Genomic DNA, 14,589 nt, shown 5'->3' with positions numbered 1-14,589 from the left:
TGGTCTGCTGCTGCATCAGGCAAATGCCCCACGTCCGTCCCTGGTGACCTGCCTGCTCAATGTTCTGTCTCACTGAAGCTCATGATGCCTTAACAGTCCTGCTGAACCGCACGGTATCTTTGTGAAATAGTGAAAGAGTATGAGATCATGCGACTTTTTTCAGTTATTATTGTCTAGATGTCTACAGATGGCAATTCAACATTTGAAATGTGCAATGGCGCGTGGAGATGACTTCCCACACCGAGTCCACACCCCGCTGGCCCTGTCCGGTGCTGTGGAGGAAGACAAATGGGTAGCTGAAGTGACGCGCACAGCCAGTATTCTCTTAAAACAGCCAAATCTCACATCATTGCTTTGCTTTTTTCCCTTCTGAACACGACGTGATACGCTGTTTTACAATCTCAAGGCACAGATCAATGCTCGCTACCATTTGTAGATTGAAAAACGCGCGTATTTAGTTCATTCTTTGGTGTTGAGGCTTTTTTTATTTTGGGATCCCAGTATCCATAAGCTCAATTGTAAATGTAGTTATTTTTAAAAATGTATAAAATATGCTTCACTTTTAAATGCAGTCACTTGTGGCAAACTGATTTAATATATGAAATGATTTTGAAGAAATAACTTTTGACTTGAAAAACTTTTCCTTTCAAGTACTTTTATTATTCATTTTATTGACTACTTCTTTTAAGGGCAGCACAGTGACACTGTTAGGTAATAGTAATGAATCAAGCAAATTAAAAATAAAATAAAATATTGACTAATCAATATATATTTTTTTTTTATGTAATTTTTGGAGCCACTTCCTATTCTTCAAATTTCACTTGGCACATAAAGACCATTGAGAAATAAAAATAGGATGGAAACTTCAAGTTAATTTGTCAGTCTGGTACTGCAACTCCAGACGTGTGATTACAGTAGTGCAGCTTTAGTGGTCATTTGTTGATGTGGCACTGAAGGGGACTTTGTGCTGGTAAGCCAATCCAGAACTCGACTTGCTAGTGTGATTTAGTCGGCACCAGTGCACAGAAGTAAGGCAGAAGTCGTCAAATGAACGTGGAGGCTCGACCTATCCCTCAGTAATGGCCTTCACTTAGGGCCGCTCATACTAGGATGATTTGTGCTGTGTGAACAGTCACGTGGTTTTGTTAGCTTCAGCTGAACAAAGTCACACAGAGTGACAAGATTGTGACAAGTGGTGTGCTGGACAGATTGAGTGGACGCTCTCTCTGTAATGTCTTTACTCTTAACGGGTAACTACAGCCTGCAGATAAATGTAAATTGCTGTTTGCGAGGGGATGCATCTTATGAAATCAGTAACGACATAACATCTCACACTTCTTTTCTTTTGCACTTGTGCATTTGAATGAGAAGTCAGAGATGGAGAAGCTTTCCACAGCTTGAAGTACACACTAGCCACACCATGTTGTTTTACACGTCATTAATTGGATGGTCCTTTGCCTTTTGTTTCAGGGGTTAGGCTCCGAAACTGTGGAAAAGGGGGTAGCTCATCAGGCCATGTTCACTGGAGAAAGGTAAGCTGAAAAATAAGGCAATCTAAAGTAATCCACTGAAGTGTTGTGTGTGTTGCTTTGTTTGTATCTGCGTTTCTTACAAAAACATTAATTGACAGCAACTTGGCGCAGTATTAAAACAAATGAAAGAAGTCCTTATTTGTGGTTGTGTGGGGTCCTGCTTGACACGTTGTCATCAAATTAAGCCGACCATGTAGCCCTGTCAGCATTAATGTGTGTGCTTGTCTGTGAGCTGATCATCGTGTTTGACAGAAGATGACTTGGGCTGACAAATCTAATTTTCTTTAAGGTTAAAGGGATTTTCTGTTTGATTGCACTTTTTTTTTTCCAGCTCCTGCCTCCCCCGCACGCTTCCTAATGAATTTCAGGAAGGGTTGTGTAGTTGACTTTGTCATCATTGAACTTGAGAAGAGACAGTAAAATGAGTCACTGCGGGGTCTGCTGAATGAATGTTTGAGTGCTTTTTAGGAGAAAGGACTCGCTCTGCTTAAGAGAGAATCTATGGGCTCCTTACGTGCAAACAAAACAAAGCGGTTAACTGTGGGGCACAGCTGCTGTCTGTCAGCCCTGCGAGAAGTCAGAAGTGGAGTATGCAGACACCCGCTGTACCAGGGGGCCCATCCCACTTCACTACCAGGCGGGCACAAAGAGACTTCATGTTGAGGTGTAAAACTGGCAAATGAGTGCAGGTCGAAGGTCTCCGAGCACTTGGCGGGGCTGGGTCAGACTTCCCTTCTCTGCATCTTCTCGGATACCCACAGAAACGCGAGGCTTATCGTTGTCATTTCCAGAAGGGTTTGGATGGTACATTTTCCAGCCTCGTACATACAGTCAAAGTAAAAAAGTATGTGAACCCTTTGGAATTATCAGGCTTACTGCATGAATTGGTCATACAAAGTGATCTGATCTTCATCCAAGTCACAGGTACTGATATATACAATGAGCTTAAGCCAATGACACACAAAAAATTCTACTCTTTCATGTCTTTATTTTACAAACGCATTCAATGTTCAAAAAATTAAGTGAACCTTGGGATTTAATAAGTGTTTGTCCCTCCTTTCGCAGCAATGACCTCAACCAAGCACTTCCTGTAACTGCAGATCAGATCTGCACATCGTGTGGGGGGAATTTGAGCCCATTCTTCCCAGCAGAATTGTCTTAACTCTTCCAAATTCTTTGGCTGTCTTCTGTGTATGGCTCTCTTCAAGTCATTCTACAGCATCTCAATAGGATTGAGATCTGGGCTCTGACTGGGCCACTCCAAAAGGTGGAATTTGTTCTTCTGAAGTCATTGTGCTGTGGATTTGTTGCGATGTTTGGGGTCATTGTCCTGTTGCATCACCCAGCCTCTTCTGAGCTTAAGTTGACAGACAGACATCCTCACATTATCTTAGAGAATTTGTTGATAAACTTGTAAATTCATTTTCTCCCCTCAATGATGGCAAGCTGTCCAGGCCCAAATCATGATGTTCCCTCCACCATGCAGGGATGATGTTGATGTGCAGTGCCCTTTTTACGCCAGATGAAGTTCTGCTTGTTCTTCCCAAATAGTTCAATTTTGGTTTCATCACTCCACAAAACATTTTTCCAGTACCGTTGTGGAGTGTCCAAGTGCTCTTTCGCAAACTTCAGAGGTTCAGCAATGTTCTTTTTTGATAGCAGCGACTTCCTTCTTGGTGTCCTGCCATGGACTCCTTACTTGTTCAATGTTTTGCGTATAGATGACTCATGAACAGAGATGTTAGCCAGTTCTAATGACTTCTACAAGTCCTTTGCTGTCACTCTAGGGTTCTTCTTTACCTCATTGCTGACTTTGTGTTGTGCTTTTAGGGTCATCTTGGCAGACAACTTGCCTAACGGTAGACTGATGAATAACTAAAAATTTTTGAGATGACTTTGTAACCCTTTCCAGCATTATGCAGATTAACAAGTCTCGATTGTAGCTCTTCAGACTTCAGGCTTGATTCCCATCTGGATATGCTTCTTGTCAAAAGCTCAAACTCAAACTTTATAGTGTTTGTTATCAATCAAAGTCATTCTAGGCCACACCTCTGAACTCGTTTCATTAAATGGACTCCAGGTGTGCTAAATTCTGACTGCATTGAGCTTTTTAAAAAGTCATTAGCTTAGAGTTCACTTTTTCCAACCTTCAATTTCACAGTTTGAGTGATTTACTTAATATGGTCAAAGATTCTTTGAAAATCTGTGTGTCTTTAGTTATAGGAGACTGTGTTTGTTCATTATTGTGAGTGACATGAAGATACGACCATGTTTTACATGGGACTAGGACATAAATATAGATAGTCTGTGTGTGTGTGTGTGTGTGTTCCAGCATCACTTCCGAACAGCTAGAGCGATTTTCATGTAACTTGGTACACATGTTTCTCATTAGTCAACTAAAAATTAACCTTAACCACCCCATCTGGATAGGGTAGGGTAGGGTAGGGTGGGGTGGGGTGGGGTGGGGGTGATCTTGCGCTCTTTTTGCATTTTATCATCCAGTTGACACTCTGAACGACCACCAGTGGGCGAACTGGTGGTGACTGCCAGCATTCTTTGTTTGAGCACCACTTTTGAAATTCAAGGCTTGGCTGGTTCTGAGCTTCAACTGGATGATAACATACATACATACAAGATCGCAAAACAAGCACATTAATGAGTCTTCATTGTTTGTTAATTTATTTTTATTTTTTAAGTTTTTTTTTTTTTTTTTTATAACTTTTCTCAAACAATTAAAAACACTTTATTTTCCTGCCGGGCATTTCAGCTAGCTGGTGATAAGTTCCTAGATCAGAATACCATCCACCGGCTTTGGTAGTTCATGGCTGCAAACAACCGTCTCGGTTAAGTAAACATTAATTATATTTTTGTGTTTATTTTCTCTTAAATAAATAAGAAAATAGTTTTCTTATTTTGGACCACAGTACAGCATGGGAGATGCACCTAAACTTGCAGTGCTTGGCAGCTTTGACTGCTGGGAGGAACGCTGGGCCACATGGAGCTGTCGCCAAGGCACCGCAATCAATCAAACTGAGATCAATAATCAGAATACCTGTTTTCCACGTTGTAGCACATTTGTCAGCAGAAATGTCTATAAACACTTCTGCCTGTTTCCTATAACATTGAGATAAATGCCGTGGTTTAAGCTGCTCAGTCTGAAATGCGTTTATTTCATCAATAAATGTCTTGGTTTTATGTCTTTTGTTAAAATGCATACATTTACCTGCTGTAAAGATAATCAATAGCCCCTTCATCAAGTACATCTTTCCAAAACTGCATACACAAAATGAAAACAATTTTCTTTTTCTAAGTGAATAACTTACCATTTAAAGTAACATTTAATTTAAAATATCACTGTCTAGTATTAATATTACTGGCCTTATTTGTACTGAGATCACCATCTTTGTATAAAGGCTGTGATTTCTGGGATATGAAGCGTGATGGTATTCTGTCTGTCATCTTGTCTCATAATGTCTCCAAGGAAGTGTTGAGAAGACATTACAAGATTCAGAGATGACTTAAGTCGGTCTGTACTCCTATGCTGTTAAAGGTGAGACATGCCAGGATGAATGTATAATCGGAGTTTTATCCATCTGAAAACTTTTCTTTAGGCCACTTAGGTGCACTTCTGGAAACTGGAAACCGAGTATACAAATAATGTTTACATACAGTACATGCTTGCATGTTAACACACTGCTATTGTTACTGTACTCTAGTAAACTAAACATGGAAGACTATGAATTGCAAAGGCAATTCAACATGCAGAGTCCATACGATCCTTTGATTGACTAAGAAAGGAAGCCCCAGAAAATATTTTATCTATTAGGGTCTTTTAAGTGGTGTTTTCATAGCCCTGGGACCTCATGTATAACGCTGAATTCACACTAAAACATGGAGTTCGAACAAAAGTGGAAATGTGCGTATGCACAATAAATTCTAGTACATACACCAGGTTCCATGCAGGTCACCTTTAGAAATCCCAGTGAACGTGAAATTTAGCAAATGCACGTTCCTACAGCGCCACCCAGAATTTTGCATATATTAATATATATATCAATATAAATGCGTTCCATTCAGTGGAATGGCATGTGAAACTGAAATGGAGGCAAGGAAAAACGTACTATTTGTTGGCTTACGCAGTGGTATAAGAAACAAGTGTGGTGGAGTCACTTGAAAGTTCAAGTTCAGAAAGTTGCACAGTGCCCAAAAGGAAAAACAAGAAGTGGTCAGATATCACAATCGATGTGAAAAGGCGAGTCGCAGCCCACCATCTGTTTGTTCTGTTTCAGACAGTATTTTAAAAGCTGACCTCTGTGCGATGGTCAGGCGGTACGTTTTTGGGTGCTGGCTGCACACACCTCTGCCTCAAACTGCTGGGAGGCCACTGGCTGTGTGCTGACGGATGCTGTAAGATATGGCAAAAGAACTAAGGAATATAAGGGCTGTACTATGTGATATTGACCACAAATTAAATGAATTGGTTAAAAAATAAATGTGAATTCCTCTAATTACATTCAAACAAAGTTGTAACGCTGTCCAATTTGGCTGCTCATTTGGTGGGTCAGGTTTATCATAGCACATCTGTCCAGCTACAGGCAAGCCACGTTAGGGTGCCACTTTATATATGCAGCATGCTAGGGGCTTGCACAATGCGACACACTTTCTGTGCATGATAGAGCAGCACATTAAAAAAGTGGAAATGCTCTCTATTTACATTAGCAAATTAATTCTCTGAAAGAGATTCTATAATCAGGCATTGATTCTGAGCTCCACAACGGATCGATTCTCTGCTCTTTGAGGTGGCTCGCTGTCCTTCAAAGGACTGCTTGCCTTTTGCTGCACTTGTTAGAAAAAGCACCTGTGACTGTGCGGAGCTGCCATTTTTAGATGTTCCACGTATATATATATATATATATATATATTATGGGATGTCAGCTCATTCTTTTGGTGATTCATCCCTGGCTAATGTAACTTGTCCGGCGTCATTGCAACAGCAATGTGCATGCAGCTGACCACTCCGAATACATTTGGAAAAAAGACCGTTGCTGCAAATTGCGCTTTTATGTTTGCTAGTTCAACCACAGTCTAAGGAAATCTTATCTATCTGGATGACAAGTAGATAATACTATCCCATACAGTTGGCACAGTGTGACTCAGTGATGACAGTAAAATAACCGATCAGTCAGCAAGTTCAAGTTGAAAAATTCCTGTGGATAAAAACCCGAGAATGAACAGAACTTGCAACTGAGCAGGTAAAGCACAATTCCTCAGAGTCGGTCATTGTAAAGCTGTCGTCAGTTCAGCACACAGCTCTATGAGGATAGCTCTTGGAAATTGAAATCGTCCTAGAACCCAGTCGTCATCAACTGTAAATACACACTCTCTTCTAATTCTTCTTCTAATTCGCAATGTCTTCTAACAATACTAAAGCAGCCATGGTGGTTGGAATAGTTTGGCCATTCCATTAATTATTTTTGTTAATGCTCTTGCTGGTTAACTTTGGTTTCCTATAAAACATAACTTAGAACTTTATAGTACAACTGGGTTTCAAGTTCTTTTTACTGTGAATCCCAGAGTGTCCTACAAGTTGAAGTTATAAATGCACTGTAACTTGCTAAGCATAAGTTAGAAGTGTTAGAAGGAGTCTCGACAAAAATGGACTGCCTAACTGCAGAGCACGAGGTCCAATTTAAAGAATCACTGACTGACTGAACGGCTGAATTGAGGTTGGCATGGAGGCCCACCAGGATCACTGAAGTGAATTGCTTTGAGTAAGAGTGGAAGTGTCCCTGGCCATGGCATGCACTGATCTGATAGGCTCAGAGGCATTCTGTGTGTCATCTGACCAAGAGTGGGCTTTGAACATTTGCTTTTGTCAGTTTTAGGTAGAAATATTACAATAAGGGCAACTGGAAATGATTTGTCTGGTTAAGGATTAAAGTCTGGCCACAGGCCTCTTCATTAGTTTGGAGTGAGCCGTTGGTACAAAGACAGCTTCTGAATAAACATTCAAGAATATAAATATATCCTTTGCTTTTGGGGAATGTAGTAAATCCATTTTTAATATCACAAGGTGAAATCTTTATTTTTCTTTTCTTATATACTTGGGGGCTTCGCTCGCCAATCCCTGTGTCTGGTTAATCACATACAGTATACAATTTTAAAAGCTTTTTTTTTCCCTTTGGAATTGTGTCAATTTCATTATTTGCAGTTTTACTTTAAAGCTTCAGTAAAAACAATATTTGGAATTCCCTTTACTTCATGATTGCATTGAATTTTGATTCCGTTTTTGGAGACACATTGTGACAACGCAACGTATAACTGGCCGTGAGTGAAGATCATTTCTTTTTCTCTAATAAATAATCCGACTTTTTTGAATGTTTGTCCCTGTGATTTATTGATTGTCATAGGATAATGTATTCTCACGGGAAACTGTAAACATTTTAATATGAATGGGATATCAAGATCAAGATTCGCGGAATATATACTACATTACTACAGTCTTTTCGCCTGTTTAAATGTGATCATAAATATACACCTGACCGAATTGTGTTTTCTTTGACATTAAACTTGTCGTTGCTTTAACTGTTGCGGGACCACAGATTCTCATAGCGTATGGTCCATAATTTCTCTCTTTTAGCGCTAAAGCGATCTTTATCTTGTTTTGATACTTTCAAATTTTTCTGCTTTTACATTTTGTAAATTGCTCTGCATGTATACCGCGCTTTTGTGGCTTTTGAATTCCATTGTCTTCATTATCTCTAACCTGCTCTGCGTGTGTTTCGCCCCCTCGTTTTTGAACCTCTTTATGACGTTTTACTTTGTTTTCTGCTCTTTGCCTTTTATTTCTGACCTCGCTTTGTCTTGCTATTTTTTCAATTACACCTGGTCCTGATGATTTCCTTTTGTTTGTGCTAATGCGATCTTTTCTTTTCTTTGATACTGTAGCGACTGACATGATAAAGTGTCACAAGTTTTACTTGAACAATCGCCGACTTCGTAACCCCAAACACAACTTTCTAGCCCCTTCTCCAACCCCTCATCCTCCGGGCCCCTTAGAGAGGAATGTTAAGGATTCAAGATACAGAATAGTAAAGCAGTTTGCTCCACTTTTAAAGTTTCTACAGTCGTTTTAACTGGTGTTTATTTATTTATTTTTTTGGCTTAAACTTGTTTCCAAGTAAGTTGAATTTGGTAATCTACAATTTAGGTGAACATTCATTATTTATATAGGGTGGTCCAGATGTTATGCAATTTTCATCACGTTATAACTTAAGTTTATTACATAGAAAATGACCTGAAAAATCCCGGACCATCGGGAAGTGTGTGAACTGACGACATGAAGAATCGTCTTCGTGCCGAACTGGAATCATCATCCAGACGATCTGGATCTGCATTATTAGATCTGGAGCACCCTGTATTTTCAGGCTGTAGAGACATCTGCAGTAATTGGCAAACATGTCTAAACCATCCTGAAAAAAGGAAACTGAAAATGTTTGTGTCCTGTTAATCTTTTTCTTCATTTTGAAAGGCAGACATTTTTGTTATATAATGCAAGTCTGCATACTGTATAGTTTGCACATCTTCTTTAAAATCAGTCGCTTTCCTTTTGTTTAATGAGTTTCTTTGGTTTTTGTGTGATCTTGATATTTAAACACGCGAGCTGAGCTCTCCTATCATTGTCACTGCACTGCTGCCATTAAACTTACTGGATAATTCAGGAAGGTTTGGATTGGCAGGGTTAGGCTAAGGTGCTAAGCAGCAAATCCACTCCGTGTTAAACCCAACAAATGAAATGAGCAGCTACTGAGCGTGATGCAGGAGACCTAAAATATTGAACACTCACTCAGTCAGTCAGTCATTCTCAAACCACATCGCTTAATCCAAGGCAGGTTTATGGGGGTCCAGATCCTATCCTGGCAGTAATGAGCAAACAGGGCGCCAGTCTATCAAAGAGCCCACTCGCACCATCTTTGGAGATGTGGAGGAAAGCATGAAGGAAGACCGACATCATCCAGGATGTTAGCCCAGTCCCCTTATCAGTGTCACCCATGTGTATCACGCGGTGTAGGCAAACTGATTGTGACCTTGGGTGCTGCTCGTCACTAAATGATAAGCACTCATTGCTCTTGACGTTTTAAAAATCAGCCATTGAAACAAAACCCCCAGTCCGCCTCCCAAGTTCTCCTCTGCAGGGCTGGTCGTGAGGGCTTGTCGGCCCTGAGTCAGATGCCAGTTAGACAACATTGTTGCTTTATTAACTGCTTTGAAATGTCTGCACAAGTTTTCCTTTGGAATAATAATGTTTTGGCAGCATAATAAATAAAAAGGCAAATTTTAATTTTGGCAGAAAGGCACAAAAAAAAAACTAAGCTTGATGAGATTAATAACAGAAATCTTCCTGATTAACGCAGCACATTTTACATCCGCTCTCCAGTATGCATTTGTAAGGATCTGAAGTTCATGGCGTGCATGATATGCTGTGTTCTGTTTACTCTCGCTGATTTTCAGACCAATTTTATGCCTTCTTAGTCAGTGATGGATGATTGGAACTCATGAAATGCACAAAAAACCCCTGCTTCCCGCTGTGTCACTTTCTCGGTTTAACAAGGGTGTCCATTTAGCTGCTAAACGGCTAGGCATTCACTCTTTCAGCTCGGAGCGCTGCACAGGTTTGCATTTGGAAGTCCAACAGTAGCATTCATTGTGGTCAACGAGGGCAGTGGAGGAAGTGACCAAGTGTATGTGCTCCATGTGTAACGTAGGAATGTGAAACCAAGAAATGTTCTAAAGCAGCCCATGGAGTATATAAACGGTCCGGCTATTGGCTGTGTCGTGTATGGAGTGAGTGCTCATATCATTTGGGCCGTGATTGTGGAAAGCATTCTGATGTTTAGGGAGGCTGGAGAAACAGTCCTAAATCAAAACTGGACCTCCTTTATCTGTCACAGCTCACTGCCAGGGCTTACAGAGGGCACAGGGCATCTTGTTTTACCACCTCACAGGCCATCGGCTCATTTTTCTTTCATATTTTGGGGTCTTCTGTATGGAGGTTTGTGTATTCTGTTTATGTTTCTATGTTTTCCCCACAACTGCTCTTTTCTCCAACAGTTCAATGATCAATCCGTGTCTCCATATTGCCTCCCTTTGAACTTCACATGTCCAGCGATAGACTTCGGCCCTTGGAGGACACGTTTCTTGTTTGTGTTCCCTGCTTTGTTTCAAGTAGATGTGAAGCACGTGACTGAATGTTGTGTGGTCTGTCGCCATGAGTTCTCTGTGCTTTAGCTCACATTATTTACTGCAGAATGACTCTGCTTTGCTGTCTCCATTTCAGAACGAGGTTTAAAAACCTGAAAGGGAAATCCCTGAAGAAGAGCAAAGATTGGATTCTAGAGAAGAAAGAAAGACGGCGCAGGCAGGGGAGGTGAGTTTAACACCGTGGTGGTGACGAAGTGAGGAAACGGTGCCCCCCGTCCAGGGAAGATTTACTTCCTCATGCTGTGTGGTGGGAGATGATGATTATTCATGTATTTCATTCAGCTTGTAAATCTGAACAGGCCATTTTTAAGGCTGGTAACGGCTATTTATTTTCATAAATTAACCAAACAAAAGATGACAATAGCAGAATCATCGTTTATGACATATTATAGACCACTGCCATCAGCGTTGGTATAACATTGGGAGGGATTGCTTATGACAGAGTTTGTTTTGTGAAAGTTTAACATGTTAATGGCTTGGATTTACTGTTCTTTCGGTACATATCTACACTGGCATTTGAACCCTTGGGCAATGCCCACACTCCTTCATCTCCTTCCACGCTAGTGTTTTCACATTGTTGGAATCATCCTTGTCCATAGTAAAATAACCAAAAGGCATATGATGTAGTAATCGCTCACCTGCATGGGGCCTGTGCGCAGCATCGATGTCTTAAACTGCAATTCGTTTTCAGCTTCATCGGCCGTCATTTCACATGCAGTATCGGAGTGGTTTCTGTCCATTGTCTTGTATTGTGAGCAGTCGGACAAGCCAGCTTTCTGATACTGCCATCCAATTCCTTTCCAAATTCAAGTCGTGTCACGTCAACCGGGCCGGACACACCCCTGCAGTTGGAGCACATATGTGACTGCCAGCTCCATCGTGCAGTGTGAGTAGTCGCGTGATTACGGTTTCTAAAAGTTGCACAGGGCGCAATTTAGATGCATACAGGTAAGCAACACAATAAGCCGTATGTAAAACAACGATTTCATTCCTGCTATATTGGAATGTATTTTTCTTTTCGGGAACGATGACCAGTCGGAGAATGAGGCGCTGAAATGAGGAGGATCCAGTCAAGGAGGAGCAACATAATAAGCACAAACAAACCCATCCATACGGAAACACCGCTCTGACGTTTTCAAAAGTACTTGTTCTCGTTGGTTGAAAGTGCTGGTGTAGCTTTGGCTGAAAGGTGACAACTGAGACAAATGTCTGTCTGTCTATCTGTCTGTGTGTTTTAAAAAATACATAGTCTTAGAGTTTGGTTGTAGAATAACATTTTGCAAATCTCCAGCATTTCGTGTCACTTTGGGATGAAGAGACAGAAAAAGAGCCATCAGGATTTTGTGTACACGGAGTTGCTGTTCTGGCCTAAGAACTGCCATCGTAATACGTGCATCACGAGGAGTTCAAGCCGCTTGTGTTGTCACTCCGTTAAATGCTCTGCTGTTAGAATCGTGTTGGACCGCACGTGTGCAGCATATTCGGATACAGTCCTGCGTAAAACTGGGTGTACTGTACAGAGACTGGCATTACGGCAGGACGTCGAGAGAGCAGCGCAGGCCTGTTGAAACCGACAGCAGACGATTTAGCCGGGTTTTAATTTTCAAAGAGCGCCAGTGGGCCACGTCCCATCATTGATTTTGATGATCTTACAACTTTACGCACAGAGGCTTCTACTTGATTACATTTAGTTGCAGGGTTTTTTTTTTTTTTAAAGCTGCTGAATGTTTGCTAATAAGCTGCAAAGACGTCTTCAGGGTGCCAGGAATGCCACCTTTTGAGGGTTTACTGTACATAAAAATAGTGTCCAAAGCACAGGTCTTCAGGAGATTCTAAAAGTGTTTTGGGGGTATTTGTGGGTCTGAAAGTAACATTTTTAAATGTACACAAAGCCAGCACACTGGGTTGACATGGCCACCCTGTCAGGGAGCCTGGTAATGCTGGCAAGAGAATTGCAGTAGCTGGATGAAGTGGTGAGCTGGCGCCACTGAGAATCTGAGTCTTGCCTCTTTAACTGACACCTCCATCATGCTTGGCAATGTGAGTCAAACATGAGTGATCATCGTGGTGTTTACGGCTGTGAAGCTTTGCTCTCAAATTGGTTGGCCATTTTGCACAAGAAAGCTGTTGGGTAGGGAAAGGAAGTCCAGTCAGGGTGCTCTGCCAAGTTGTCTCTCGCATACCGTGTGGCCATTTGATAAATTGTGTGCTGCTTGTTGGCTGTGGACCTCAAGGGTTGTACTGTTTAACACAAATCCCTGTTGGTAGTGAGCGTCGGTCTGTTCTGGCCCTTGGAAGGAGTGACAAGCCATTGCAGATCAGTGGGATTGAGAAATGTTAAATAGCTTTGGGTCGTAGCTGCCAGGCCACATTTATTGTGACAGTACGACGGTCGGCTGTGCGCTGATCAAGTTGAGTGTTCGAAATGAGCAGGTTGGGTGTTTGAAGAGTCGAGTCTTTGTTTTATGTGCGCGTCACCTTGGGGAAGGCAGAAATTAAATTTCACATTTGTCAGCACAAGCTGAGACCCATAACGTGTGAGGAACATGTTTGTTCCTCATTTTATGTACTTTATAATAATAAATGCATCAGTGTAGCAGGCGTGGACATTCAGTGCTGTGTGATCTCTGCGCTCATCACCGACACTGACCGTCTTTGCTGGACATGATGGACTTCACCCTAAATAGCAGTTAGTGGTACGGTTATGGGGGCACAGCGTGACCACACACACACACACTTACTGAAACTGAGATAACAGTTCTGCATCCTTGCATTGAATTCGCCCAAAACAGAGTGGGACCTTGATTACCGTGTATCTTGCTACAGGCCTTTGAAGGTTTATTTTACTAAACGACATTTTGCCTTCCCTTATATGCTTATGTACTGGAATGTGTTATTTAACCTCAAATATATTATGCTGTGTTTTTAATTTTATTTTAATTGACAAGTGTATGATGACATTTTCCTTGTGTAAATATTACATAACTGCTGAAGTGTCTTAACTTTAATACTCTGTTCCCTGTCAGGGAGGTTCGCGCAGACACCAAATACACTGGAAGACAGCGGAAGGCCCGGTTTTAATGGACCCAGTTTAACAGCAGCAGACCGCCACGTATCTCAGCCAGACGCTGCACTTAATGTGTACGCCACCTACAATCAAGAAGACTGTTGGCCTTCATGTGACTGAAAGCCAAAAGGACGTTAGTAAATATGTACCAGACAACTGAAAGTTGTACAAGGTGCTTGTGTAGCTCATTGAACACACATGTAAATGACCGGAGAGCCATTGTTGTGTGTCTGCTGTGCCACTGCTGCTTTTCAGGAACTGCTCAACTGTCGTGCCAGCTAAACATTACAGCGAAATAACGGAGCGAGTCGGCAGCCATTCTGTGTGATCACGTTGTGCTCAGAGGCTGGCTGAACTCCTCTGGGTAACTGCTGGTTAAAGACGAAGGGGAGGCAGTAAAAGCGCCTGGGGGTCTGCACAACTCAATGCTGGCTTTGCTAAGGGTCTCGCACACATGATTTAATGTAAAATGTGGGATTTTGTTCCTAAATGAATAAATGCTGTTCAATTAAGGGTTGGATTTTTGTGTTGTGAGCCTGTATTTTTTGGGAAAAAAACCAATTTATTAGAAGCCTAAGAACACATCTTATATATATATATATATATATATATATATATATATATATATATATATATACTGGCAGCAGTGGCACGTGGTTGAATATACGTGATATATGTCTGTCGGTCTCTTCAAAGTGCAGCTTCATGTCCTGTTGGAGCCATCGTGTT

General features: G+C 41.3%; 1 protein-coding gene across 3 annotated transcripts in view; it reads left to right on the top strand.

Annotated features, from left to right (window-relative positions):
* Positions 1 to 14,380, top strand: part of bud23 (BUD23 rRNA methyltransferase and ribosome maturation factor) — a 41,674-nt gene extending 27,294 nt beyond the window's left edge. For all 3 annotated transcript variants that reach the window (XM_039756578.1, XM_039756576.1, XM_039756577.1), the window contains 3 exons: positions 1,471 to 1,532; positions 10,870 to 10,959; positions 13,820 to 14,380. In XM_039756578.1, the coding sequence (XP_039612512.1) occupies positions 1,471 to 1,532; positions 10,870 to 10,959; positions 13,820 to 13,874 (207 nt within the window). In that variant the 3' untranslated portion in view covers positions 13,875 to 14,380. The remainder of the gene's footprint in view (positions 1 to 1,470; positions 1,533 to 10,869; positions 10,960 to 13,819) is intronic.
* Positions 14,381 to 14,589: the final 209 nt, after the last annotated feature.

Source organism: Polypterus senegalus, chromosome 6 (assembly GCF_016835505.1).
Source record: "Polypterus senegalus isolate Bchr_013 chromosome 6, ASM1683550v1, whole genome shotgun sequence".
NCBI classification, from domain to species: domain Eukaryota; kingdom Metazoa; phylum Chordata; class Cladistia; order Polypteriformes; family Polypteridae; genus Polypterus; species Polypterus senegalus.
The sequence above is the reverse complement of the archived record's forward strand: the minus strand, read 5'-3'. Positions and strand labels throughout refer to the sequence as shown.